Source organism: Salvelinus sp. IW2-2015, linkage group LG18 (assembly GCF_002910315.2).
Source record: "Salvelinus sp. IW2-2015 linkage group LG18, ASM291031v2, whole genome shotgun sequence".
Classification (NCBI taxonomy): Eukaryota; Metazoa; Chordata; class Actinopteri; order Salmoniformes; family Salmonidae; genus Salvelinus; species Salvelinus sp. IW2-2015.
The window spans coordinates 25,282,349-25,308,985 of record NC_036858.1 but is presented as its reverse complement, the minus strand read 5'-3'; the positions used below and the strand labels follow the sequence as shown (position 1 = coordinate 25,308,985).

The 26,637-nt window shown below is 41.6% G+C and overlaps 1 protein-coding gene across 1 annotated transcript; it reads right to left on the bottom strand.

The window, feature by feature from the left end:
- Nucleotides 1–569: 569 nt before the first annotated feature.
- Nucleotides 570–19,514, bottom strand: LOC139029095 (tyrosine-protein phosphatase non-receptor type 13-like). Its single transcript, XM_070448192.1, has 9 exons — nt 19,460–19,514; nt 18,122–18,197; nt 17,391–17,544; nt 11,706–11,945; nt 7,450–7,518; nt 6,916–7,298; nt 5,968–6,739; nt 1,010–1,177; nt 570–782 (listed from the first exon to the last, which is right to left on the bottom strand). Exons 1-9 carry the CDS (start codon nt 19,512–19,514, stop codon nt 570–572), a joined length of 2,130 nt encoding a protein of 709 aa, XP_070304293.1.
- Between the last annotated feature and the right edge of the window lie 7,123 nt (nt 19,515–26,637).

Genomic DNA, 26,637 nt, shown 5'->3' with positions numbered 1-26,637 from the left:
GRTAAGGTGTGCCCTAATGAACACCATCCAYATATACAGTGCCTTCTGAAAGTATTCATACCACTTGACTTATTCCACATTTTGTTGTGTTACAGCCGGAAGTCAAAATGGATAAATCAATGATTTTTCCCCCTCACCCATCTACACACACAATACCCCAAACATGTTTTTAGAAATTTGTGCGAAATGTATTGAAAATGAAATATCACACACCTGTGTCAATACTTTGAAGAAGCACCTTTGACAGCGATTACAGCTGTGAGTCTTTCTGGGTAAGTCTAAGAGCTTTCCACACCAACATTMTACCATTATTCTTTWAAAAATTCTAATTGGGTTGTTGATCATTGCTAGAAAATAATTTTTAGGTCTTGCCATAGATTTTCAAGTAGCTTTAAATTAAAACTGCCACTCAAGAACGTTCACTGTTTTCTTACTAAGCAACTCCAGTGTATATTTGGGCTTGCATTGTTTTCCTCTAGGATTTTGCCTGTCCTTAGGCTCCATTCCGTTTTTATCCTGAAAAACTGTCCTTAACGATTACAAGCATACCCATAAGATGATTCCCTCAACTAAATCCTAATTGTCCCGCTCCCACTCAGTTTTTTACCAAGCTGTCCAGTAGGTGTCTTGTGTAGAATGATGTCTTGCAGGTTGTCTGGAGAAGGTGGAGCTATCAGGTTGGTCACTGCCCTCCCCAGGGTCATACTCAGCCTCCTAGGAGATGACCTCAGGATCGACATGGCAACCTCATCTGTCACGTTTGTCACATCCTGGCCGTTGACCTGGGAGAGGGGAAAATGGAAGAAACCGGTAAGGGATAATGTGTGCCTGTGGGTGTGTGTGGGTGTGTGTGTACCGTAGTGGAGACTGCTGAGGGGAGGACGGCTCATGATAATGGCTGGAATGGAATCATATCAAACACGTGATTTCCATGTAGTTGATACCACTCCATTGACTCCATTCCAGCCATTATGAGCCGTTCTTCCTTCAGCGGCCTCCACTGGTGTACCGTGATTAGTCTGTCCCCTGGTCTGAGCCGTCCGTCAGTCTTAGCAGGGTTGTCCAGTATGTCCTGGATGTAGTAGCAGGCATCCAGTTTGCTGCGTGTGATGGTGAACCCAAAACTACTGCGCGACAACTTGGTCAGAACCACACACATCTCAAACTCCATCATAACCTGGAGGGAAATAAAGATAGATATATAGACCAAAGGACTGGACACCATCTCTGCTGTTTTACATTATATTCTGTCAGAACATGTTATTGTTAGACATCGGGAATCCTAWAGAGAAGGGCCGAAGTCTGATTCCAGTCAACAGGACAGCCGTGAGTTGGGGAGGAATGAGGAATCTGGGCCGAGGTCAGGTCAGATGAAATGAGAAAGAACAGGTCTCACTAATGTCCTGTCAAGCAACAGAGATGTATTGGCTGTCCAGATGTTTAAGGAGGAGACACAGCATAGAAGGAAGGTATAAATACCAGTGCTTGTCCTAAATACAGTGCATTCAGAAAGTATTCAGACCCCTTGACTTTTTCCAAATTTTTTGCACTACAGCCTTATTCTAAAATTGATTAAATATTCCCCCCCCTCAATCATATACATACACACACACACACACACACACACACACACAATACCACATAACAACAAAGCAAAAACATGTTTTTGCAAATGTTTGCAAATTCATACAAAAAAATAGGAAATATTACATTTACATAAGTATTCAGACACTTTACTCAGTACTTTGTTGAAGCATCTTTGGCAGCGATTACATCCTAGAGTCTTCTTGGTTATGACGACACAAGCTTGGCACACCTGTATTTGGGGAGTTTCTCCCATTCTTCTCTGCAGATCCCCTCTAGGTCTGTCAGGTTGGATGGGGAGTGTCACTGCACAGCTATTTTCAGGTCTCTCCAGAGATGTTCGATCGGGTTCAAGTCCGGGCTCTGGCTGGGCCACTCAAGGACATTCAGAGACTTGTCCCGAAGCCACTCATGTGTTGTCTTGGCTGTGTGCTTAGGGTCATTGTCTGTTGGAAGGTGAACCTTTGCCCCAGTCTGAGGTCCTGAGCGCTCTGGAGCAGGTTTTCATCAAGGATCTCTGTACTTTTCTCAGTTCATCTTCCCCTTGATCCTGACTAGTATCCCGGTCCCTGCTGCTAAAAAACATCCCCACAACTTTGACTGGTACTGTAGGTCCATTTTTTCTTCTTCTTTACTTATCTTTTGTTTACCTAATACCCATTTTTTACTTAAAAGTTACACTGTTGGTTAGGGCTTGTAAGTAAGCATTTAGGGCTTGTAAGTAAGCATTTCACTGTAATCAGCGCACATGACAAACTTTGATTTGAGTGTGGAAGGAACGTAATAGAGTCTAAAGAACGAAACTAGATTTCCTCTTTTGCCGCAGATGGACATAAGGTGCCGGGGTTCTAAATCAGCTGAAGGTCAGTCGATAAATTTCAGATTAATGCTACCAGGACTAAAACCATTTCAGGAGGTTAATAGCATTGACACAACCATTGCTGACAATGGAGCAGCAAAGGATAGTGTTGGGGAAGTGCTATCGCGTAAAAGGAGGTTTTATTCACCAGTGATGCCCCTTAGTACAGCAACTAAGGGAGTGAAGTGGTCAGGGAAAGTTTTAGACACCAGTGGACTAAGAACATGGGGAAAGATAGCTTGTTGGGGGTAATTATACTCTYGACAACATCCTAAGGGGTGAATATGGGAACCAACTAATTCTTACGGTCAAGGGGGAAGAAGATGCATATGAGCAGATGAAGGCATACTTAGTCTCAATTAGGGGCTGAACTAGTGACTGAGACAGAAATCCATCAGTGTAAATGGTATGATGGCGGGGGAGTGTCAAGGGTCAGTCTTATGGAGTGTTGGTTGCAGATTATGGCAGGACCGATGTCAGTGCATTCTATGGAGTCCCAAAAACCAAGGTGTTAACATCACAGGGAATTGGGGAAGCAAAATTTAATATGACTGTGGCGGAGATTTGAGTGGCTAATAAATTAAMGAAGTGGGTAATAGAGTCTCTGGGGAACGATACCACTCCTCTATGTATATTGTTACAGAGGATAGCTCATAGGAGAGGAAGGACAGCTAACTGTGCACAATATAAAGACTACTATGAAGTTAAATTGAACGTCACACATACCCAGATCATGGTGAGAGTAGCAGAGATAGTGTTGTCATTTCAGACACTTTCAGTGATGGGATTGTCAAAGAAGGTACAACGCCTGAAAGAATAGCCACAGATCCCTGTATACAGGAGGCCACATCAACGGAAGAGAAGTTCGCTGTAGTAGTAGCATCACATCTCCTGCAGAGTGTGATTAAGAAACATGTGGCTCAGAGTTTTGTAAGGTTGGATACTCTTCCAACACCACTAATCTCTCCTCCATTCCTAACAGCCAGCAAACACTTGACATATCTCCCAGAAGATTGGGACCGAGTGACGTTAAACGGAAAGTGTCAGAAGGTGGTTATCAACCGTTAGGACCCAAAGTTTACACTAACGAAGGCGTTCACAAAGGGGTGGGGTGTAAATCGGTCTTAGGATGAGCGATGTTTACCTAACCTGAGCACAGGAAAGTGTTATCCACAGGTACCGACTGTAGCAGAAAACAGGTCATTGGAGAGGTTGGTGACTATGGGACCGGGTATGAGTTGGYAGACAGGTAGGGAGTATCTGAAAGGTTCAGTCCTAGATCTATCAGTGAACRACGAAGGCAATAGGAGAGCAGGAGACAGATTCCATGTAATAGCTATTCTCARGGRAGTCGCTGTAGGGACAGTAACTGAAGGAGCGGTAGTAGTAGTGAAGGATGTTATAGTCACAGCATGGAACTGGACWAAGGCGTAAATGAGGGGTATTTTGAAGTATGCGTCATGGGCAGTGTTAGTAGTAGCAGGGGTTAGCTTGGTAGCATTGTTGGGATATCATCTTCTGAGGGCATTTATGTTGAAACTTATATACAGTGCTGATTTTCCTGAGGTAAAGTTGATCAGGGCCACAGCATGTGTATGGTGGCCATGGAGGAGGATGAGATTGGGAGCGAAGTGAAAATGACATGGCTTGGGAACACCTCTAGTAACCAGTGTCCGGGCGGGGAAGACTGGGTGAAAGCATGAGGAAGTTTTCATTTTRGTGTAACCCAGCAGAAAATGTTCCAGAAGGCATAGATTCAGGTGAAGAGAGAGTGGGTATCATCGTGTTATTAAACTTCAGATTTTCTTTGCATATATAATTATGCATAGCTTAACACATTATTAATACTTATGTTTTGTGTTTCTTTCTGCTTTCCAAGTCTTGTGCTATCACTCTCTTAGGAATCAGAAGGAAATGGAGAAAGTAAAAAGCTCCAGCTGAATTGGAGGAAGTGAAAAGCTCCAGCTGAAATGTCTTTCTCAGTTGTCTGACGAGAGATGTGTGCATAGTGTAAGTCGAGATCAGAAGCCATAAGTCTGAGGTGTAAACATAATAATCAACTGTGAATGTTCATGTATTATTTTCTGTTCGTTTAAAAGTAATTTCCAAGTTTATATAGTCTGAACAGTATTCATGTTACTGAGGGAGAGAGGGGAATGCGGAAAGTTTACATTCTGTCAGAACATCTTGTTAGACATCAGGTATCCTATGGAGACGAGAAGGGTCACAGTCTGGTTCCAGACAACAGGACAGCTGTGAGTTGGGGAGGAGTGAGGAATCTGTGCCGAGGTCAGGTCAGATGAAGTGAGAATGAACAGGTCTCACTAAAGTCGTGTCMAGCAACAGATGGATTTGCTGTCCAGATGTGTAAGGAGGAGACACAGCATAGCAGGAAGGTATAAATACCAGTGCTCGTGTAAATATGTCTTGGTCTTTGCAGCTGTTTGATCCCTTTGGTGAATGAACTTGGTTTGAGCTTTGACTAGTTGTCCGTTCTAACAAAGAGAGTGAAAAACAATCAACTTACTTACATATGTATTCAGACCCTTTGCTATGAGACTTGAAATTGAGCTCAGGTGCATCCTATTTCCATTGATCATCCTTGAGATGTTTCTACAACTTGATTGGAATCCACCAGTAGTAAATGCAATTGATTGGACATGTAGAAAAGCACACACCTGTCTATATAAGGTCCCACAGTTGACAGTGTATGTCAGAGCAAAAACCAAACCATGATGTCGAAGGAATTGTCCGTAGAGCTCTGAGACAGGATTGTGTCGAGGCACAGATCTGGGGAAGGGTACCAAAACATTTCTGCAGCATTGAACATCCCCAAGAACACAGTGGCCTCCATCATTCTTAAATGGAAGAAGTTTTGAACTACCAAGACTCTTCCTAGAGCTGGCCGCCTGGCCAAACTGAGCAATCGGGGGAGAAAGGCCTTGGTCAGGGAGGTGAACAAGAACCCAATTGTCACTGACAGAGCTTCAGAGTTCCTCTGCAGAGATTGGAGAACCTTCCAGAAGGACAACCATCTCTGTAGCACTCGATCAACACCTTCCAACAGCAAGCTGACCCTAAGCACACAAAGACAACGCAGGAATGGCATCGGGACAAGTCTCTGAATGTTCTTGAGTGGCCCAGCCAGAGCCCGGACTTGAACTCAATCGAACATCTCCGGAGAGACCTGAAAATAGCTGTGCAGTGACGCTCCCCATCCAACCTGACAGAGCTTGAGAGGATTTGCATAGAAGATTGGGAGAAACCAAGAAGACTCAAGAGTGTAATTGCTGCCAAAGGATGCTTCAACAAAGTACTGAGGAAAGGGTCTGAATAATTATGTAAATGTGATATTACATTTTTTGCTTTGTCATTATGGGGTATTTTATTGATTTTAGAATAAGGCTTTAACGTAACAAAATGTGGAAAAAGTCAAGGGGGCTGAATACTTTCCTATGGCGCTACCGCAAGCCCTTAGATTTACCATTGCATTAGGTTTATTACAATAGAGCCCTAGGTCTTACCTTTCTGGGATCCTCATCATAATTTTCATCCTCCTCCCCTTCTGTCTCCTGTCTCCAGGTAGTATGTGTGCATGGGAGGGGTGCAGGCTGAATGAGGGGAGAGAGTGAGGATGGGGGAGGCTGGGGAGAGGGGTGGTGTGTGGGGGGTTGAGAGAGGGGCAAGGTGTCAGGGGGCTGGGGATGGTATTGGATGACTGTACTAGTGATGTTGGAGGCATTGGTAGTATTGAATGTGATGCTGGGTTTGCAATCAGAGGTGATGCTATGTTTACGATTGGAGGTAAAGCTGTGTTTGCGATCGGAGGTCCTGGAGTTAGGGTTTGCAGTATGGGAGGAGAGGCTGGGAAGAGGGGGTGTAGCAGGCTGGGGCTGGGGATGATGCACAGAGTGGCTGATGTTGAGGTCAGACATCCTAGAAGAGAGGCTGGATGGAGGCCTAGAAGAGGGCTGAGATCGTGTCTGCTGGACAGAGGTGGTTTTCGAGGACACATTGGGGTTTGTTGAACTTGTGGTCTGCGAGGACAAGCTGTGGGGGATGGAAGTACAATTGGGGCTGGTGGATCGGACACTAGTAGGGGTGGTGGATCTGGGCCTGGGTGTATGAGAGGTGGTGTGTGAAACCACACTGGGGGTACGTGAGGTTTMWYYSMWGAGGCTAGAGGGACTGTCAGAAGTTGAACTGATGGTCAAGTACTCTTGATCAGCCAGAATGGTTATTCGATCACCCATAAGGCAGTATGTCAAACCGCCATCCGCCTCGTCTCTGATGCAACTGGAAGTGCATACAGGGTTCAATCACAGTTCGGTTGTGTGTGTTAATTTATTTGATCCTTTAATTATACGGGTAAATCCCATTGAAAACAAAAATGTATTTTACAAGAGAGACCAGTTTCCAAAAGGCAGCCATCAATAATATGTTACTGTACATAGAATGTTCAATAATGTTACCTGGCGTACATGAGACTAACGCTGGTCTTGGACCCACCAGATGCCAAGCTAATTTCTTCGGAAACTTCCTCGTCCACAACAGACAACTCTTCATGGTCTGCTGGGTCACTTCTGCTGGCGAGGGAAATCGGGGAGGGGGGTGAGAGTGAGGATGGTTGTTTCTCAGCTGCTTTCATCTCGCTGTCCTGACTCTCTTGACTGGAGGCTTGTTCCTGGGCATATGATGACTTCATAGGCCCCTTCTGGGCCTGGTTCTCCTTGTTGTACTGATGGTTCTGGTGAATCTGGTGTGACTGTAGCTTGAGCAGCTGGCTGTAGTCTTCTCCCAGCCTGATGTCTAGAGACTTGGACCTCACCCCACTGGTAGGAGATGGGAAAGGAACCTATTTAAAGAGCGAGATAAAACTCAGTGCTCAGTATGTGTTTGCCTGTTACTGTGTGTGTGTGTGTGTGTGTGTGTGTGTATATGTGTGTGTGTGTGTGTGTGTGTGTGCGCAAAATCACCAGTGTGTCAGCGTGCAGTTGAGACAGTACTCCAGGAACAGGTCTGCAGAGAGTCAGGTGGACCTCAGACAGAGCCCCACTGAGCAGGAACAAGACCCTCTGTTGATGAGAGGTCAAGGGTCAGTACAAGGAATTATGGGTGTGTGTGTCTGCTGCGGAGGGCAGGGGCATATTGTTAGGGAGGTCTGCAGGCTTTTACTATCCACAACAAATTATCTGAATCAGCCTCAATTTATTTTTCACCATACTTTGTGCACTAATGTAAAATTAGATTGTGTGGTTACAATGGTGGGCCACAGATACATACAGTATCAATTTGCACCAAGCATTCCATGACAACAACTCATTTGCATGTTAACTAGACTGAGGCAGACCGTCTGATCGCTGTGTAATCCTGAATTCAGAGTCAGAGGTGGAAGTGAGACACACAGAGCTAATTTCTACTAGATCAGAGAATTAACTTCTTCGCTACCGTCCCACCTGCCCAACATCCGGTGAAATTGCAGAGCGCAAAATTCAAAAATACCAAATTCAAATTTTCAGCGAAAGCACTACAAAKGATTGTTAGGTCACCATCAAACCACAATAAGCACAGCCATTTTTCCAGTGAAAGATAGCAGTCAGAAAAAGCAGAAATAGAGATAAAATTAATCACTAACCTTTGATTATCTTCATCAGATGACACTCATATGACTTCATGTTACACAATACATGCATGTTTTGTTTGATAAAGTTCATATCTATAACAAAAAAATCTGTGTTTACATTGGCGCGTTAMATTCACTAGTTCCAAAAACATCCAGTGATAGTGCATAGCCACATCGTTTCAACAGAAATACTCATCATAAATGTAGATGATAATACAAGTTATACAGATGGAATTATAGATATACCTCTCCTTAATGCAACCGCTGTGTCAGATTTCAAAAACGATTTATGGAAAAAGCAAATCATGCAATAATCCGAGACGGAGCTCAGAGCAATAGCCAAATTAGCCACCATGTTGGACTCAACAGAAACCAGAAAATACATGATAAATGTTTCCTTACCTTTGATGAACTTCATCAGAATGTAGTCCTAGGAATCCCAGGTCCACAATAAATGCTTGATTTGTTCGATAATGTCCGTTATTTATGTCCAATTAGCTACTTTGGTTCGCGCCTTCGGTAAACAATTCCAAAGTCAGATAGCGCCTCCACTATAACGTGACGAAATGACCAAAAGATCCGTAACAGTCAGTAGAAACATGTCAAACGATGTACTGAATCAATCTTTAGAATGTTGTTAACATACATCTTGAATAATGTGCCAACCGGAAAATTTAATTGACTTCAGAAGAGCGATGGAACGGACGTCCTACTCATGTGAAGGCGCATGGTGAATAAGTGATCAGCCCGTGGAAGTGATTACTCATTCCTGTCTCCTTCGGCCCCCCTTCACATTAGAGTCATCAGACAAAGTTCTGTTGACTATTGACATCTAGTGGAAGCCGTAGGAATCTATATCTCGCTGTCATTTCAATTGAGAGCATGGTTGAAAATCTGACACCTCAGAAACAATTCAAACAGGAAGTGGAACTTCTCAGGTTTTTGCCTGCCATATGAGTTCTGTTATACTCACAGACATAATTCAAACAGTTTTAGAAACTTCAGAGTGTTTTCTATCCAATATGAATAATAATATGCATATATTAGCAACTGGGACTAAGGAGCAGGCCGTTTAATATGGGCACCTCTGTGCACCTTTCATCCAAGCTACTCAATACTGCCCCTGCAGCCATAAGAAGTTAAGGGTTAATTCCACATGGTCAGGTTAGGCTTGCACAGATTGGGAGGACCTTAGGAACGTTCCTGTGGTTGAATTGTGTTTCTAGCCTCAACGGTTCTGCCACTGTCACTCAAAAGCACCTCAACTTTAGGTTAAGCTTAATCTTTGGGCCTACTTTTTTGCATGCTCGCTGCGGTCAGGACGAGCGAGCTACGGTCAAGTGGGGCATGTCCTTGAACTCAGCACGGCCTAGAGACTATGGAGAGGTTGTCCTGGCACCACACAGCCAGGTCTCTGACCTCCTCCCTATAGGCTGTCTCATAGTTGTCGGTGATCAGGCGTTGTGTCATCAGCAAACTTAATGATGGTGTTGGAGTCGTGCCTGGCCATGCAGTCATGAGTGAACAGGGAGAACAGGAGGGGACTAAGCACACACACCTGAGGGGCCCCCCATGTTGAGGATCAGCTTGGCAGATGTGTTGTTACCTACCCTTACCACCTGGGAGCTGCCCGTCAAGAAGTCCAGGATCCAGTTACAGAGGGAGGTGTTTAGTGCCAGTTTAGTCCCAGCATTCCCACATAGGTATTCCTTTTGTCCATGTGGGAAAGGGCAGTGTGGAGTGCAATAGAGATTGCATCATCTGTGGATCTGTTGGGGTGGTGCGCAAATTGGAGTAGGTCTATGGTCTCTGGGATAATGTTGTTGATGTGGGCCATTACCAGCCTTTCAAAGCACTTCATGGCTACAGATGTGAGTGCTACGGGTCGGTAGTCATTTAGGTAGGTTACCTTAGTGTTTTTGGGCTCAGGGACAATGGTGGTCTGCTTGAAACATGTTGGTATTACAGAGTCAGACAGGGAGAGATTGAAAATGTCAGTGAAGACACTTGCTAGTTAGTCAGCGCATGCTCGTAGTACTCGTCCTGGTAATCCGTCTGGCCAGTGTTACTTGCCTTAAAGCAAGCATAGAAGTAATTTAGCTCGTCTGATATGCTCGTGTCACTGGGCAGCTCGCGGCTGTGCTTCCCTTTGTAGTCCGTAATAGTTTGCAAGCCCTGCCACATCTGACGAGAGTTGGAGCCGGAGTAGTACAATTTGATATTAGTCCTGTATTGATGCTTTGCCTGTTTGTTGGTTCGTTGGAGGATATAGCGGGATTTCTTATAAGCTTATTAGAATCCTGCTCCTTGAAAGCGACAGCTCTACCCTTTAGCTCAAAGCCTGTAATCCATGGCTTCTGGTAGGGGTATGTACGTACAGTCACTGTGGGGACGACGTCATCAATGCACTTATTGATGAAGCCAGTGACTGATGTGGTGTACTTCTCAATGCCAACGTTAGAATCCCGGAACATATTCCAGTCTGTGCTAGCAAAACAGTCCTGTAGCTTAGCATCTACTTCATCTGACCACTTTTTTATTGACAGAGTCACTGGTGCTTCAGTTTTTGCTCGTAAGGAGGAATCAGGAGGATAGAATTATGGTCAGATTTGCCAAATGGAGGGTGAGGGAGGYCTTTGTATGTGTCTCTATGTGTGAAGTAAAGGTGGTCTAGAGCATTTTTCCCTCTGGTTGCACATTTAACATGCTGGTAGAAATTAAGTAAAATGGATGTAAATGTCCCTGTATTAAAGTCCCCGGCCACTAGGAGTGCCGCCTCTGAATGAGCATTTTCTTGTTTGCTTATGGCCGTATACAGCTCATTGTGTGCGGTCTTAGTGCCAGCATCGGTTTATGGTGGTAAATAGACAGCTACAAAGAATAGATATACACTCTCTTGGTAAATAGTGTGGTCTACAGCTTATCATGAGATACTCTACCTCAGGCGAGCAAAACCTTGAGACTTCCTTAGATATCGTGCACCAGCTGTTGTTTACAAATATACATAAACCACCACCCCTTGTCTTACCAGAGGCTACTGTTCGATCCTGCCGATACAGTGTATAACCCGCCAGCTGTATGTTATTCATGTCGTCGTTCAGCCACGACTTGGTGAAACATAAGATATTACAGTTTTTAATGTCCTGTTGGTAGGATATACGTGCTTGTAGTTCATCCATTTTATTATCCAATGATTGTACATTGGCTAATAGGACCGATGGTAAAGGCAAATTACCCACTCGCCGCCAGATCCTTACAAGGCACCCAGATCTTCGTCCTCGATATCTCTGTCTCTTTCTCCTGCGAATGATGGGGATGAGGGCTTTGTCGGGTGTCTGGAGTAAATCCATCTCGTCCGACTCGTTGAAGAAAAACATTGTATTTTAATACGAGGTGAGTAATCGCTGTCCTGATTTCTAGAAGCTCTTTTCGGTCATAAGAGACAGCGGCAGACACATTATGCACAAAATAATTTACAAATAACAATTGGTTTGGAGTGTAAAACGGCAGCCATCCCCCTGTTCACTCAGATTCGGCAAGGTACGTCAACATATGTAAATATTTAACACCGAACCTTAACACAAAGAGATTTGACAAAGGGATTGACAAAGGGATTTGTACAAAAAAGACATTGCGTACCTGGTAGCTGAGTCCTGAAACCCATCTTCCATTGACAGTCAATATGATGTCTCCCTCTCTGATCTGTCCTGACTCCTGGGCTGGTTGACCCTTGAACAGAGTTTTGATCTGCACCACACTGCTGCCCTGGTCAGAACCACTGTTCAACTCACTGATGTAGAAGCTGAWGCCCAAACCACACAGAGTCTTCTTCAACCGCACATCCAGAGTGTTGTCTGAGAAGAATGCATTTTTATTTAGCTGTGTTTGAAAGAGGGGGGACGGTGTGTGTTTGTATTTAATTTAAAGCTGCAATATGTAACTTTTTGGGTGACCCAACCAAATGTACCTGCAAAAACAAGTCTAAGAAGCGGTATCCCTGTTCTATGTGCACTATTCCTATGCTTCCCGTACTTAAAACTTCTTATGGCTGCAATCCCGTTAACGGGATGATATGTCAACAGCCAGTGAAAGTACASGGCGCCAAATTCAAACAGAAATCTCATAATTAAAATTCCTCAAACTGTCATACCCTGGCCTTAGTTATCTTTGTTTTCTTTATTATTTTAGTTAGGTCAGGGTGTGACATGGGGGATGTTTGTGTGTTTTTGTCTCGTCTAGGGTGTTTGTATTGTCTAGGGGGTGTTTGTAGAGTTCATGGGGTTGTGTTCATTGTAGGTGTTTATGTAAGTCTATGGTTGCCTAGATTGGTTCTCAATTAGAGACAGCTGTCTATCGTTGTCTCTGATTGGGAGCCATATTTAGGCAGCCATAGTCATTAGGTAGGTTGTGGGTGATTGTCTATGTGTAAGTTGCCAGTGTATGCACTTATTGTTTGTATAGATTCACGTTCGTCTGTTTGTTGTTTTGATTAGTTTGTATAGTGTTCGTTTCGTTTTCGTCTTCATTAAAGAAGAATGTATTGTTATCACGCTGCGCCTTGGTCCACCTCACTTAAATGTTACGACGAACGTGACACAAACATACATGTATCTTATACCATTTTAAAGGTAATCTTGTTGTTAATCCCACCAAAGTGTCCGATTTCAAATATGCTTTACAGCGAAAGCATCACAAACGATTATGTTAGGTCACCGCAAAATCACAGAAAAATTCAATTTTCCAAAAGCCATTTTTCCAGCCAAAGACAGGAGTCACAAAAAGCAGAAATAGAGATGAAATTAATCCCTAACCTTTGATGATCTTCATCAGATGACACTCATAGGACTTCATGTTACACAATACATATATGTTTTGTTCGATAAAGTTCATATTTATATCCAAAAACCTCAGTTTACATTGGCGCCATGTTCAGAAATGCCTCCAAAATATCCAGAGAAATTGCAGAGAGCCATGTCAAATAACAGAAATACTCATCATAAACTTTGATGAAAGATACATGTTTTACATAGAATTAAAGATACACTTGTTCTTAATGCAACCGCTGTGTCAGATTTCAAAAAGCTTTACGGCAAAAGCACAATATTCAATAATCTGGGAACAGCGTTCAGCACTATAAAGAAGTCTCATTACAGGTACTGCTAAATTGTGCCAGTCAACAAAACTCATAAAAACGTATTATAAAATCTACAACATACAGTGGGGCAAAAAAGTATTTAAGTCCACCAATTGTGCAAGTTCTCCACTTAAAAAGATGAGAGAGGCCGTAATTTTCATCATAGGTACACTTTCAACTATGAAGACAAAATGATGGGGAAAAATCCCGAAAATCACATTGTAGGATTTTTAATGGAATTTATTTTGCAGAATGATGGTGGCAGAAATAAGTATTGCGGTCACCAACAAACAAGCAAGATTTCTGCGCTCTCACAAAAACCGGTAACTTCTTCTTTAGAGAGCGGTCTCTCCCTGTCTCACTCGGTTACCTTATAATGGCACCTGTGTGCAACACTTGTATCAGTATACAAAAGACACCATGTCCAACCCTCAAACAGTCACACTCCAACTCCACTACCTAAGAGCCAAGAGCGTAAGAGCTGTCAGGACACCGACCCAAAACAAAGATTGTTAGAACTTGCACCAGGCTGGGAAGACTGAGATCTGCAATAGGTAAGCAGCTTGGTTGGCGAGAATCAACTGTGGGGAGCCAATTATTTAAGAAATGGAAAGACATAACAAGAACACTGATCCACAATCTCCCTCAATCTGGGGCTCCACGCAAGGTCTCACCCCGTGGGTCAAAATGATCACAAGAACGGTGAGCAAAAATCCCAGAACCACACGGGGAGACCTAGTGAAGACCTGCAGAGAGCTAGGACCAAGTAACAAAGCCTACCATCAGTAACACACTACGCGCCAGGGACTCAAATCCTGCAGTGCCAGACTTGTCCCCCTGCTTAAGCCAGTACATGTCCAGGCCCGTCTGAAGTTTGCTAGAGAGCATTTGGATGATCCAAAAGAAGATTGGGGAATGTATATGGTCAGATGAAACCAAAATTAATTTTTGGTGTAAAAACTCAACCTTTGTGTTTGGAGAGCAAAGAATGCTGTGTTGCATCAAAGAACACCATACCTACTGTGAAGCATGGGGGTGGAAACATCATGCTTTGGGTCTGTTTTTCTGCAAAGGGACCAGGACTGATGTGTGTGAAAGAATGAATGGGCCATGTATTGTGAGATTTGAGTGAAAACCTCCTTCCATCAGCAAGGGCATTGAAGATTAAACGTGGCTGGGTCTTTCAGCATGACAATGATCCAAACACACGCCCGGGCAACGAAGGAGTGGCTTCGTAAGAAGCATTTCAAGGTCCTGGAGTGGCCTAGCCAGTCTCCAGATCTCAACCCCATAGAAAATCTTTGGAGGGAGTTGAAAGTCCGTGAATCCCAGCAACAGCAAAACATCACTGCTCTAGAGGAGATCTGCATGGAGGAATGGGCCAAATACCAGCAACAGTGTGTGAAAACCTTGTGAAGACTTACAGAAAACGTTTGACCTCTGTCATTGCCAACAAAGGGTATATAACAAAGTATTGAGTTAAACTTTTGTTATTGACCAAATACTTATTTTCACCATTATTTGCAAATAAATTCATAAAAAATCCTACAATGTGATTTTCTGATTTTTTTTCTCATTTGTCTGTCATAGTTGAAGTGTACCTTGATGAAAATTACAGGCCTCTCTCATCTTTTTAAGTGGGAGAACTTGCACAATTGGTGGCTGACTAAATACTTTTTTTCCCCACTGTACCTTTGCTGATCTTCGTCGGAATGCATCCCAGGACTCCCACTTCCACAAGAAATGTTCGTTTTGTTCGGTAATGTCCATCATTTATGTCCAAATATCTATTTTTGCGAGCGTGTTTGGGAAACAAATCCAAGGTCAGAAGCGCACTCACTAAAAGCAGACGAAATGTCAAAAAATTCCGTAACGGTCCGTAGAACATGCAAACGATGTATTGATGAATCTTTAGAATGTTTTAAACATAAATCTTGAATAACGTTCCAACCGGAGAATACATTGACTTCAGATGAGCGATGAAAAAGTCCCTCTCATTTGAACGCGCATGGTCAAATATGGTCAGGTCATGGCAGACCTGACTAATTCCTGTCTCCTGATCTCACTTCACAGTAGAGGCATCAGACAAGGTTCTTCAGACTGTTGACATCTAGTGGAAGCCGTAGGATGTGCAAACAGATCCATATCCCACTGTGTATTCAATAGGGCTGGGTCGAAAATCGACCAACCTCAGATTTCCCACTTCCTGTTTGGATTTCTTCTCAGGTTTTTGCCTGCCATATAAATGCTGTTATACTCACAGACAATTTCAAACAGTTTAGAAACTTCAGAGTGTTTTCTATCCAATACTTGATAATAATATGCATATATTAGCAACTGGGACTGAGGAGCAGGCAGTTTACTATGGGCACCTCTGGGCACCTTTCATCCAAGCTACTCAATACTGCTCCTGCAGCCATAAGAAGTTAACAAGACATTTGTGGAGTGGTTGAAAAACGAGTTTAAGTGACTCCAGCCTAAGTGTATGTAAGCTTCTGACTTCAACTGTATAACTACAAAGGATCTTGGGGACAAACCAGAGACTTTCTGTCGTCTGACTCTCCAGCAGACGGACCAGCGATTTCAACAGAGAGACAACAAAGGCATACAATCATAATATGTAAATTGCAAATCCTTTCGAATGAGTGGCTGTATTAGCATTTCCATGAGCATAGTTATCAGCTGTGTGTATGATAGTGGAGTCCTTTGTCTTTTCTCCTGCTCTTTCCTACATGCGCCCCTCCCTTTTCATTTGGTGTAACAAGCCGTCATATCGGTTTAGTCTTCTGGGGATTTTTCATTGTATCATGTTAGTAACCAATGTATAACCTAGCCTGTGTGTGTTTATGTACTTCTGTGTGATCATTTAGTTAGTTAGTTAATAAATAATTAAGCCAATTGGTATATCGCTGATTCATCATTTATGCTAGATATCCAAGTTTGCAACATTCAGAATGTCACGTTCGTTCTCCTCCTCGTCTGAGGAGGAGCAAGGATCGGACCAATATGCAGCGAGGTATGAAGACATAATGATTTATTTAAATAATAATAACGAAAGACGAAGACGGAAAAACTCTTAACAAACTACAAAACAATAAACGACGTTACAAGACCTGAACATGTGAACTTACAGACAATGAAGAACGCAATGAACAGGAACAGACGAAACGAAACAGCCCCGTGTGGTACAAACACTGACACAGGAACAATCACCCACAAACAAACAGTGAGAACAGCCTACCTTAATATGGTTCTCAATCAGAGGAAACGTAAAACACCTGCCCCTAATTGAGAACCATATCAGGCTAATACATAGAACCCAACATAGAAACACATAACATAGAATGCCCACCCCAACTCACGCCCTGACCATACTAAACAAATACAAAAACAAGGGAAAACAGGTCAGGAACGTGACACAGAATATGACTGATGAGGAAATAATACATTAATAAGTGACTGTTATTGATAAGATATGAAAATATCTGAAGAGAGTTAAATTCGGGAAATAGTAACTCTTTAAACAACATTTTTCCGCGGTGCCCCGACTTCCTAGTTAATTAATGCTTACATGATTCGTTAATCACATAATAATTACACATAGAGAATTGATTTGATAATATAACAGTCTTCACATTAATGATAGTCCAAGACACGACATCAGCATATGTGAGAACTCCTTCAAGACTGTTGGAAAAACATTCCAGGTGAAGCTGGTTGAAAGAATGCCCAGTGTGTGAAAAGCTGTCATCAAGGCAAAAGGTGGCTACTTTGAAGAATCTAAAATATGAAATATATTTTGATTTGTTTAACACTTTTTTAGTTACTATATGTGTTATTTAATAGTTTTGATATCTTTACTATTATTCTACAATGTAGAAAATAGTCAAAATAAAGAAAAACCCTTGAATGAGTAGTTGTGTCCAAACTTTTGACTGGTACTGTATGTATACTATCATATCTCTTTGTTATGATTGGGAATACTTTGGAACAGATTTCCAAAATGAAGATCACTTGGAGCTGATTTGCTGTTTTATGTCAAATAAATAAACCTGGGGGGCCAAATAAAATCCCCCATGGGTCAAAGTCAGCCTGCTGGCCGCCAGTTGAGGAACCGTGGCATAGATAGATCATAGACGGACGGATGTATGGACAGACGGATGGAGTGACGGACAGACAGACAGATTTACCTTGGCTTTCCTCTCGGTGAGGCTGGCTGAGGGGTCACTGAAAGTGATGGAGGGGCTGTGGGGTTGGGGTGCATCCTTTGAGGGGGCGCCAATGAAGGGGCTCTGATACAGCCAGCTACTGCTACTTTCCATGTGTCTGAGACCTCGTGGCAGTCTGGAGGGACAGTGGAGAAAGAAAGTCAGAGAGAGAAGAGAGTCAGAAAGAGAGATTAAAAGACAGGGAGAGAGAGAGAGCGAGAGAGATAAACAAGGAGAACATRCAGAAGGGGAAAGGGGAGATGAGCGACAGACACTCAAGTTAAAAGACGACAGGTAGCGAGAGGCAACCGTACGCCTCAATCTCAAAAAATTGAAACACTTGTCCACATTTTCCAATACTTTCACAACATTAGTTGCTCATTATCAAGTTGATTGTAATTAACATAAAATTATTTATTTATGTCCATTATTGTATAGGACACAGTAATGGATGTGGGAGTGCGTCTTTCCCCAGAGTCTTACTTGTTGTTAACTGCCTGAGGTCACACACAGGTCAGTCCCACAGGTATGTGTGTGTGTGTATGTGTGTGTGTGTGTGTGTGGTGTGTTGTGTTGTGTGTGTGTGTGTGTGGTGTGTGTGTGTGTGTGTGTGTGGTGTGTTGTGTGTGTGTGTGTGTGTGTGTGTGTTGTGTGTGTGTAGTTGTGTGTGTGTGTGTGTGGTTCTGTTTATCTGCTTTGTTAGGCATGTATACCTGTCTATGTTAGGTGGGTATGCAGGGGTGGGAGAACTTCTGGGTTTCTGTCTCCAGGGTTTGTGAAGTAAACTCTCTGTAACACAAACACCAAATGACACTGATAAAACACATACTTAAGGAAAAGATAGGCCTAATACAAACATTTGTTTCGTTCAAAGACACTTAAATATTCTAAACATATATCATACATTATACTGTTGAACCAATTGCAATAAAAAGTATACACATATCACTCATTTACTAAAAAAAAGGAAGGTTTCCCTTTGGACGCATTTCAGCAGCTTCCATGGTCCACTGCAATATTATCTCAGTAACTGTACTGAGCAAATTAACCATTAGGAGTGCCTAATCTAGACCATCTACAACATTCTTCAAAAAACAGATGAAACAGAAATCTAATTTATTGTACAGTAATAACAAATATACAGTTTTAAAAACACTGAGCTCTGTCTAGCTACCCCCTTGCACATCCAAAATGAATTCACACGATGTACAGTGCATTCATAAAGTATTCAGACCCCTTGACTTTTTCCACATTTTGTTACGTTACAGCCTTATTCTAAAATGGAGTAAATAGATTTTGTTCCTCATCAATCTACACACAATACACCATAACGACCAAGCAAAAACTGTTTTTTAGAAATGTTTGCAAATTTATTACAAATGAAAATCGTGAATGTCACATTTACATAKGTTTTCYGACCCTTTACTTAGTACTTTGTTGAAGCACCTTTGGCAGCGATTACAACCTCAAGTCTTCTTCGATATGACTCTACAAGCTTGGCACACCTGTATTTGGGGAGTTCCTCCCATTCTTCTCTGCAGATCCTCTCAAGCTCTGCCATGGGACCTTATATAGACAGGTGTGTGCCTTTCCAAATCATGTCCAATACATTGAATCTATCACAGGTGGATCCAATCAAGTTGTAGAAACATCTTAAGGATGATCAATGAAAACAGGATGTACCAAGCTCAATTTCTAGTCTCATAGCAAAGAGTCTGAATACTTATGTAAAGAAGGTATTTCTGTTTCTTTTTTTCTTTTTTTTTGCAAAAAGGTCGAAAAACCTGTTGTCGCTTTGTCATTATGGGGTATTGTGTGTAAATCATTTAATCAATTTTAGAATAAGGCTGTAAAGTAACAAAATGTGGAAAAAGTCATTTCCGAATGGACTGTACATCAGTAATTTTTTTCAGGAGTCACTAAATGAGAGAAAACAATTGTCCAATAAGAACACTAATTCTCCTATTCAAAACACTTTCTATCATTTGTTCCTACCAAAGCATTCTAACCCATGCATTTGACCTGACTTGGTGTCAGAGTTGTTAGAGTACTGTCTGCTCCCTGCTCCAGCCGCACAGCCCTCACTGTAGTCAGGATACCGATCATGCTTACCTGGTAAAACACCAGGTAAAATACCTGGTAGATAACAGGTGAAATACCAGGTAAAACAACCGGTAAAACCAGGGGCGTATTCATTAGCGGACATCGTAGCAAACATAAGAATATGTTTTGCAGCAGGAAATGGAAAGAAGTTTTCTTCCGTTGAGTGCTTTGTGAATACAACCCAGGTAAACAACCAGGTGACTAATGGCTTTACCTGGTTTAAAGGTTCAAACCAAGGTTCCACGTTCCATAAATACCATAGACTTTCCATAGCACAGTGTTGTTGTTTTTTCAGTGCATAAACGCAAATCTTACCCAGCTTCGTTAGCTGTCTATGTCTTTGTTTGTGGAGTTAAAGCCAGTCAGTCATTAGACGCCAAAATAGTATGGTCCGCGATCAAAGAGTTTAGAGTTTATTTTCTTTATTGCTTCTTGCACAAAGTTCCAGAAATAGGGGTAAGTATGGCTGCCTGTCCGTTTGACCTGTGTAACTACTCCATCATCCTGGGTAACTACTCCATCAATAGGGGTAAGTGTGTGTTTGTGTGTGTGCGTCTACTCTGTATCCATAGATTACTAGTTATCACTGCAGGTCCTAATCCTTGCTGTGCCCCAAGGTTAAACTCTTAATCCTTTTTTACCAAAGTCTTACCGCAGGAACAATAGAGGTGGTCTACGTCTTTGTGTTGTCAGTAACGCTAAAAGTTAAAAATGACCTTTTTATGTTTACACGTGACATACAACAACCTAATCCAAACTGTTAGATGCGATTAAAGGTAGACTCAGCAATTTGAAGAATCAGCAAATAGAAGTCAAATCACATTGGGAAGATAATATAGTGGCAGTTTCTACACATTTCCCACTCTCTGCACTGCATCCACTCCMGATGCACACCACACACCCTCTCTTCCACCATTTTCTGTCTGTGTGTCAAACATTGTAATAGCTCCTCAGTTGGTCAAGATGGTCAACCCTGCCCATTTTCTTGTTGTAATCCATTACAAGCTCTGGATCAGATATACTGTAAATTCCTACCACTTTTAAAAACAATTCCAAAACCCCTGCCACTGTCACTTTAGGCCSAGGTTGTGTGGTACAAGGGTGAATGGTGGGACTTGGGGCAGACACACTCCATGGAAATGTAGGCTTCTAACTGCAATCTGCAATGTGATTGCATCTACTGATAGGAGACATTTCTTTTTAATAATATGTATGGATTGAAATCTACAGGATATTTCAAGAAGAGGCTTCCCACTGGTGATTATGGTTCAAGTAGTAACATCCCTGCAACATAATTTTCCAGAGTGACGCCCCAGTCCATCGCTTAGACCCATGTTGGCCGTTTGAGACATTTGTGGCAACTTTGTCACATGTAGAATTCTGAGGGTGCTAAAGTAAACAAGCAAACAAATAGCAGACACCACTGAAGCGAACAGCGGGATAATCAGAATTCTGAAGTTCAGCACCACAAGGCAGTGGACAGCAACCTCTCAGGTGCAGCAGGCCACTAATTTCTAGAAAATCCTTAAAGATAAATCGGAAAATCCCTAATCAGGAAGTAAGAACCCTATCAGCCAGGAAGGGGAAGGCTCCCCTATAAACTTTGTAGAATAGTAGCACATGTCATAGAATAGTAGATTAGAGAATAGGATAGGACTACTTTGTATACAGTACTACTTACTGTATCCAAAATAAACACTGTACATTACACACTCAACATAATACATACATTACCCATGTCATACATATTGTACATGTCTCGTACAACCACATACATAATGCATATTGCACACTGCCTTTACACATTATGCCAGTGGTGTATTAACACAGCTCAACTACGCTGTTTAGGTATTTGATAGACATGGGACTAAAGGAGTGCTTATGCATGTTCAGCATACACACATATTGGGACCCTATAGCGTCTACCTGAGGGGAGAAGCTGATACTCGGAGTGAAGTACATGGAAGGGGTCTGAAATAATTTCTGAGCTTGTCTGATAAGTGTCTGTTCAAAAATGGTCTGCAGGGAGGGATGTTGCCAAAACAAAAACTTAACACAAATAGACCTCTCCAGTGTTTCTTTGAATCTACACCACAACACAATCAGATAATCAGTGGCTTCCAGTCATTTACAGTAGGCTTGGTGATGTATCCCTTTAAATGTGCCACATGCCAACAATCCCGCATATCATGACAACCAATGACGTGAAGCCGTAGCTGCCATGTGAACTTCAATGTACTGTCGTAGTCTGACACTAACTGTACCTCTTGTCATGTGAATAACAAAACATACTTAGAATTATATTTTAAATATTTGTGTCAGACATTGAGAGGGATATCTAATATAGAGAGTGAGTCTGGGAACTGTGTGTGTGTGTGTGTGTGTGTGTGTGTGTGTGTGTGTATATATATATGTTGGAGAGAGTTTGCCCATGATGTGTTTACAAATCACTTTCAGACTCAAACAGAAATGTACTTTCGTGCATACTTTCTACACTTTAGGCTGAGTATCTACCAAAGGACGACCTACAAAGGCAAAGACTGGAAGTAAGTATGCAGTTGTTGAGTAGCCTATATAAGCCCACAAACTTTAAGCCTACCTTTTTGTATTTTGTTTGGCATGAAGCCAACATGGATATGGCAATATACTATATGGTCTATAATGTTTAGGCCTACTTGTATCAACAACAAAAAGTGATACAGTGGGTTTACAACAGGATACAGAACAGCCCCTAACTATCCAATTATCAAATTTTATTGGCAGGTGATAGACTAAATTACACTTCCCGGTTTAAAAAGATAGAAAGAAGAACATTCTGTTCATGCGGGTTTCATTTTACCTGGTCACAYTCGATATGTGAAGAACTCGAACCTTCAGTAATATCCTTAGCGTCGTCAACACTGCTCCAATATAATCCTCGTGATCATTGCATGTAGTTTTGTCGTCCTCTCTGTAACTAGGAGCTACAGTCCATCAAGCAACACAAGACTGTAACCAAACTGTACTCCATGCCAGTGCCTCAACACAAAACAGCCGAATCCATTTCTTCCATAACCAGATCCTTGAAATGTTATGGTGTTTCAAAACGTTTTGTTTCTTCCTGTAAATTGCCACTATTATTAGCCCGCCCTGGCACTAAGAAGTCAATTGGATTACACACGCGCAGTTTGACAGGCATCAGGTCAGAGGCGCAACCGCCAATACCGAGCAGGGAAGATCTGTGTTCACAGTCACCATTTACTTAATTCCTCTGACCTCCAGAACCAGCGCTAGAAAATACAAGACCTGTTCCATCAAAGCTGCAAGACAGTAGTAGRTGTAGCACTAGTAACCTAATGGCTTTTAATAGGCACTTACTCCGTTGGCCAAAGCCTATGAGGAAATGAATGGGGGTTTTGTAGTTTTTTTTTAAATAAATGCCGAGGTCTGTGGTAAACACAGGCTTAGGAGATCTTATACGTTTTGTTCAATGAGATAACCTTATGTGAATTTTGAAAAGTGTATGTAATCAAAACAAGTACATAAAGACTTCATAATTCATAAAGGTCATGTTAACTGACTGATATTGTTCAAACAAAACCACAAGACGGAGGTGTACGGGCATCATTGCTCTAAACTACACTGAACAAAAATATGAATGCAACATGTAAAGTGTTTGTCCCATGTTTCATGATCTGAAAAAAAAAATCCAGAAATGTTAAAACTTCTTTGGGAGGTTAAAAATACAAAATACKAAAATTCAAAAGACAAAAATTTTAATAGTAAACACTCAAGAAAATACAAGTGTCATACATCGTTTAAAAGCTTAACTTCTTGTTAATCCAGCCACTTTGTCAGATTTCAAAATGGGTGGATATTGGATATTCAGCTAGCGGGATATACGCTGCACCGGCAAGATAGAACAGCACACTATCTTAGACGAGCGCACTCGTTACACAGGAGATGCAATTTCCGGGTACGCTTAGGCCTAATGTTATAGAATTTGTATTATAGACTACCATAGAATTCCAATGTTTTGCCTGAATTAGCAGACTTAAATATAGAACATTAGCCAATATACTGTATCACTTTGCGTTTTAACCCCTGTCAGTCTGACTTCTGACCCCCTGTCGTTGTGTACTACTGGCACAACTCATTAGTCTGTAGGTATTAACTCATTTTCAGGCACTTGACGTCATTTCCAGTCACAACTTGTAGACTTGTTTACGTGCTGCTGCGTAGTTTGTTGCTAACCTTTTTTTGCTACCTGCCAACTTTACGTTTTTTACTTTTTAATTACCGTTATATATTTGTATTTTTTCCCTCGCTCAACTTTTTTCATTCAACTTTTTCACCCCGGACACTTTATCTGGACGTGGTTCGTCAGGACCACCACCAGGCCGAAGCTAAGAAGTAACATTAACATTATGCCTTCTAATTGCAGTCACTGTACTCATAATATAGAGAACAATTGCCTTATGGCAGGGATAGTTGTGCTGCAAGCCCAGCTTCAGATGCAATCGTTAGGCAAGTTAGCCAACTTGTAAGTCGCTCTGGATAAGAGCGTCTGCTAAATGACTTAAATGTAAAATGTAAATGTAAGGGTAATAAGTGTAGGAAAGGATGAAACAGCGTCTGTGCCACCAATAAGTACAGATAGTCGTATAAATCCCCTCGCACAGTCGCCGCAGCCTGACAATTTTCTCATGGCTTCTGGAAGGAAATGCTGTAGGAATGCTCAARCGGTGTCGCTCATTCAGCCGACAGAAACTTTCAACTGGTTTTCCCCATTAACGGTCGGAGTCAGAGGCCGAGCCTTCTCTGGTCTRTCCTCCTCCCGTTAAGGGGTCTGATGCGCCGAAGCCTCCCACCATTATCTCTGATAAATTGAAAATTCTAGTCATTGGCGACTCCATTACACACAGTATTAGACTTAAAAATAATCATCCAGCAATCATACAATGTTTACCAGGGGGCAGGGCTACCGACGTTAAGGCTAATCTGAAGATGGTGCTGGCTAAAGCTAAAACTGGCGAGTGTAGAGAGTATAGGGATATTGTTATCCACGTCGGCACCAACGATGTCAGGATGAAACAGTCAGAGGTCACCAACTGCAACATAGCTTCAGCATGTAAATCAGCTAGAAAAATGTGTAGGCCTTGAGTAATTGTCTCTTGCCCCCTCCCAGTTAAGGGGAGTGATGAGCTCTACAGCAGTCTCACAACTCAATCGCTGGTTGAAAACTGTTTTCTACCCCTCCCAAAAGATAGAATTTGTAGATATTTGGCCCTCTGTCTGGGACTCACCCACAAACAGGAACAAGCCTGGCCTGCTGAGGAGTGACGGACTCCATCCTAGCTGGAGGGTTGCTCTCATCTTATCTACAAACATAGACAGGGCTCTAACTCCTTAATATCCTGACCTAGTGAGATATACATGGAGGAGGTTTAATATCCTGACCTAGTGACATGTACATGGCGGAGGTTTAATCAAGCTAGTCATCTTGGCTTATTTCTTATGTCATTCTCGTTGGCACCAAAAGTTTACAAAGTGTTGATAGGGGATAGAATGTGGTCGGACCATCAGATAATTGGCATAAACATTTCTCTTACTGAATTTCCACAWGGGCGAGGATATTGGAAATTTAATCAAAGCCTATTGGATGTTTTTTAAATAGGAAAGAGGATAACATATTTTTTCCGACATAACATACTGTAGGTCCACTTATTGTATGGGACACTTTTAAAGAGTCCAAGCAACTCAGTACTCATCTCTAAAACAAAGCAATTTAGTTCAAAAGAGTCCATATTAACAAAGTAAATTGAAGGTCTAACAGAACAGATAGATTGCAATAAAAACTGTACCATAGAGGCTCAGAATAAGTTATAGGAAAAACAAAAAGAAATCGATGAACTTATTCAAAGATCAAGTGTAATATATTATAATAATAAAGCAAACTGGATGGAATATGGTGAAAAATGCACCAAATTATTTTTTTTATCTTCAACATAGAAATGATAACAAAAATAATTTACTGAAACTTGTTACAAATGATGGAGTCACCCATGATTCACAAAATTATATTTTGAAAGAGGAAGTAAAGTACTTTAAGGATATGTTTTCCGATGGCATCTCCTCCATCTCCTCTAACCAAAGCTAATTGTGTTGATTCTTTTCATATTAATCATGTAAAATTAACAGCCGTACAGAAAGACTCATGTGAAGGTGAAATTACAGAGTAGGAACTTCTTGATACAATTAAAGCCTTTAAGTCTGAGAAAACTCCTGGGCTGGATGACACACCAGTTGAGGTATAACATACCTTTTTTATTTTGTTTATATATACTCAGAGGACCATTATTTGCATGTTTTAACCACTCCTATGTAAATGGTAGATTATCAGACACTAAACAAGAAGGTCTGAATTCATTATTACTGGAACAGGATACAAGTGGGGAATATAAAGATCCAGTCCATTTACACAATTGGAGGCCCCTTACACTTCAGTGTTGTGATGCAAAAATTCTAGCAAAATGCATAGCGCACAGAATTAAAAAAGGTATTGTCGGACATTATTCATTCTTATCAGACATGTTTTTTACATTGGTGATAATATAAGACAAGTACTGGAAACAATATAACACTATGAAACATCTGGGATAGAAGGCCTGGTTTTCATAGCTGACTTTGAATAATCTTTTGATAAAGTACGACTGGAGTTTATATATAAATGCCTGGAACATTTCAAATCTGGAGAATCTGTTATAAAAAAWTMTAAAATCATGTATAGTAATCCTAGGTGGAAAATAGTKAATAATGGCTGCTTCTCAAAGTTTWAAACTGTCTAGAGGAGTAAAACCAGGTTGTCCACTATTGGCATATCTATTTATTATGGCCATCGAAATGTTAGTTATTAAAATCTGATCCAACAACAATATCAAGGGATTAGAAACACAAAGTTTAAAACAAAGGTGTCATTGTATGTTGATGATTCATGTTTTCTTTTAAATCCACAACTTGGATTCTCCACAGCCTCATAGAGGATCTAGATAATTTTAGAATTAGAATCCCTCCACAGCCTCATAGAGGATCTAGATCATTTTAGAATTAGAATCCCTCCACAGCCTCAGAGGATCTAAATCATTTT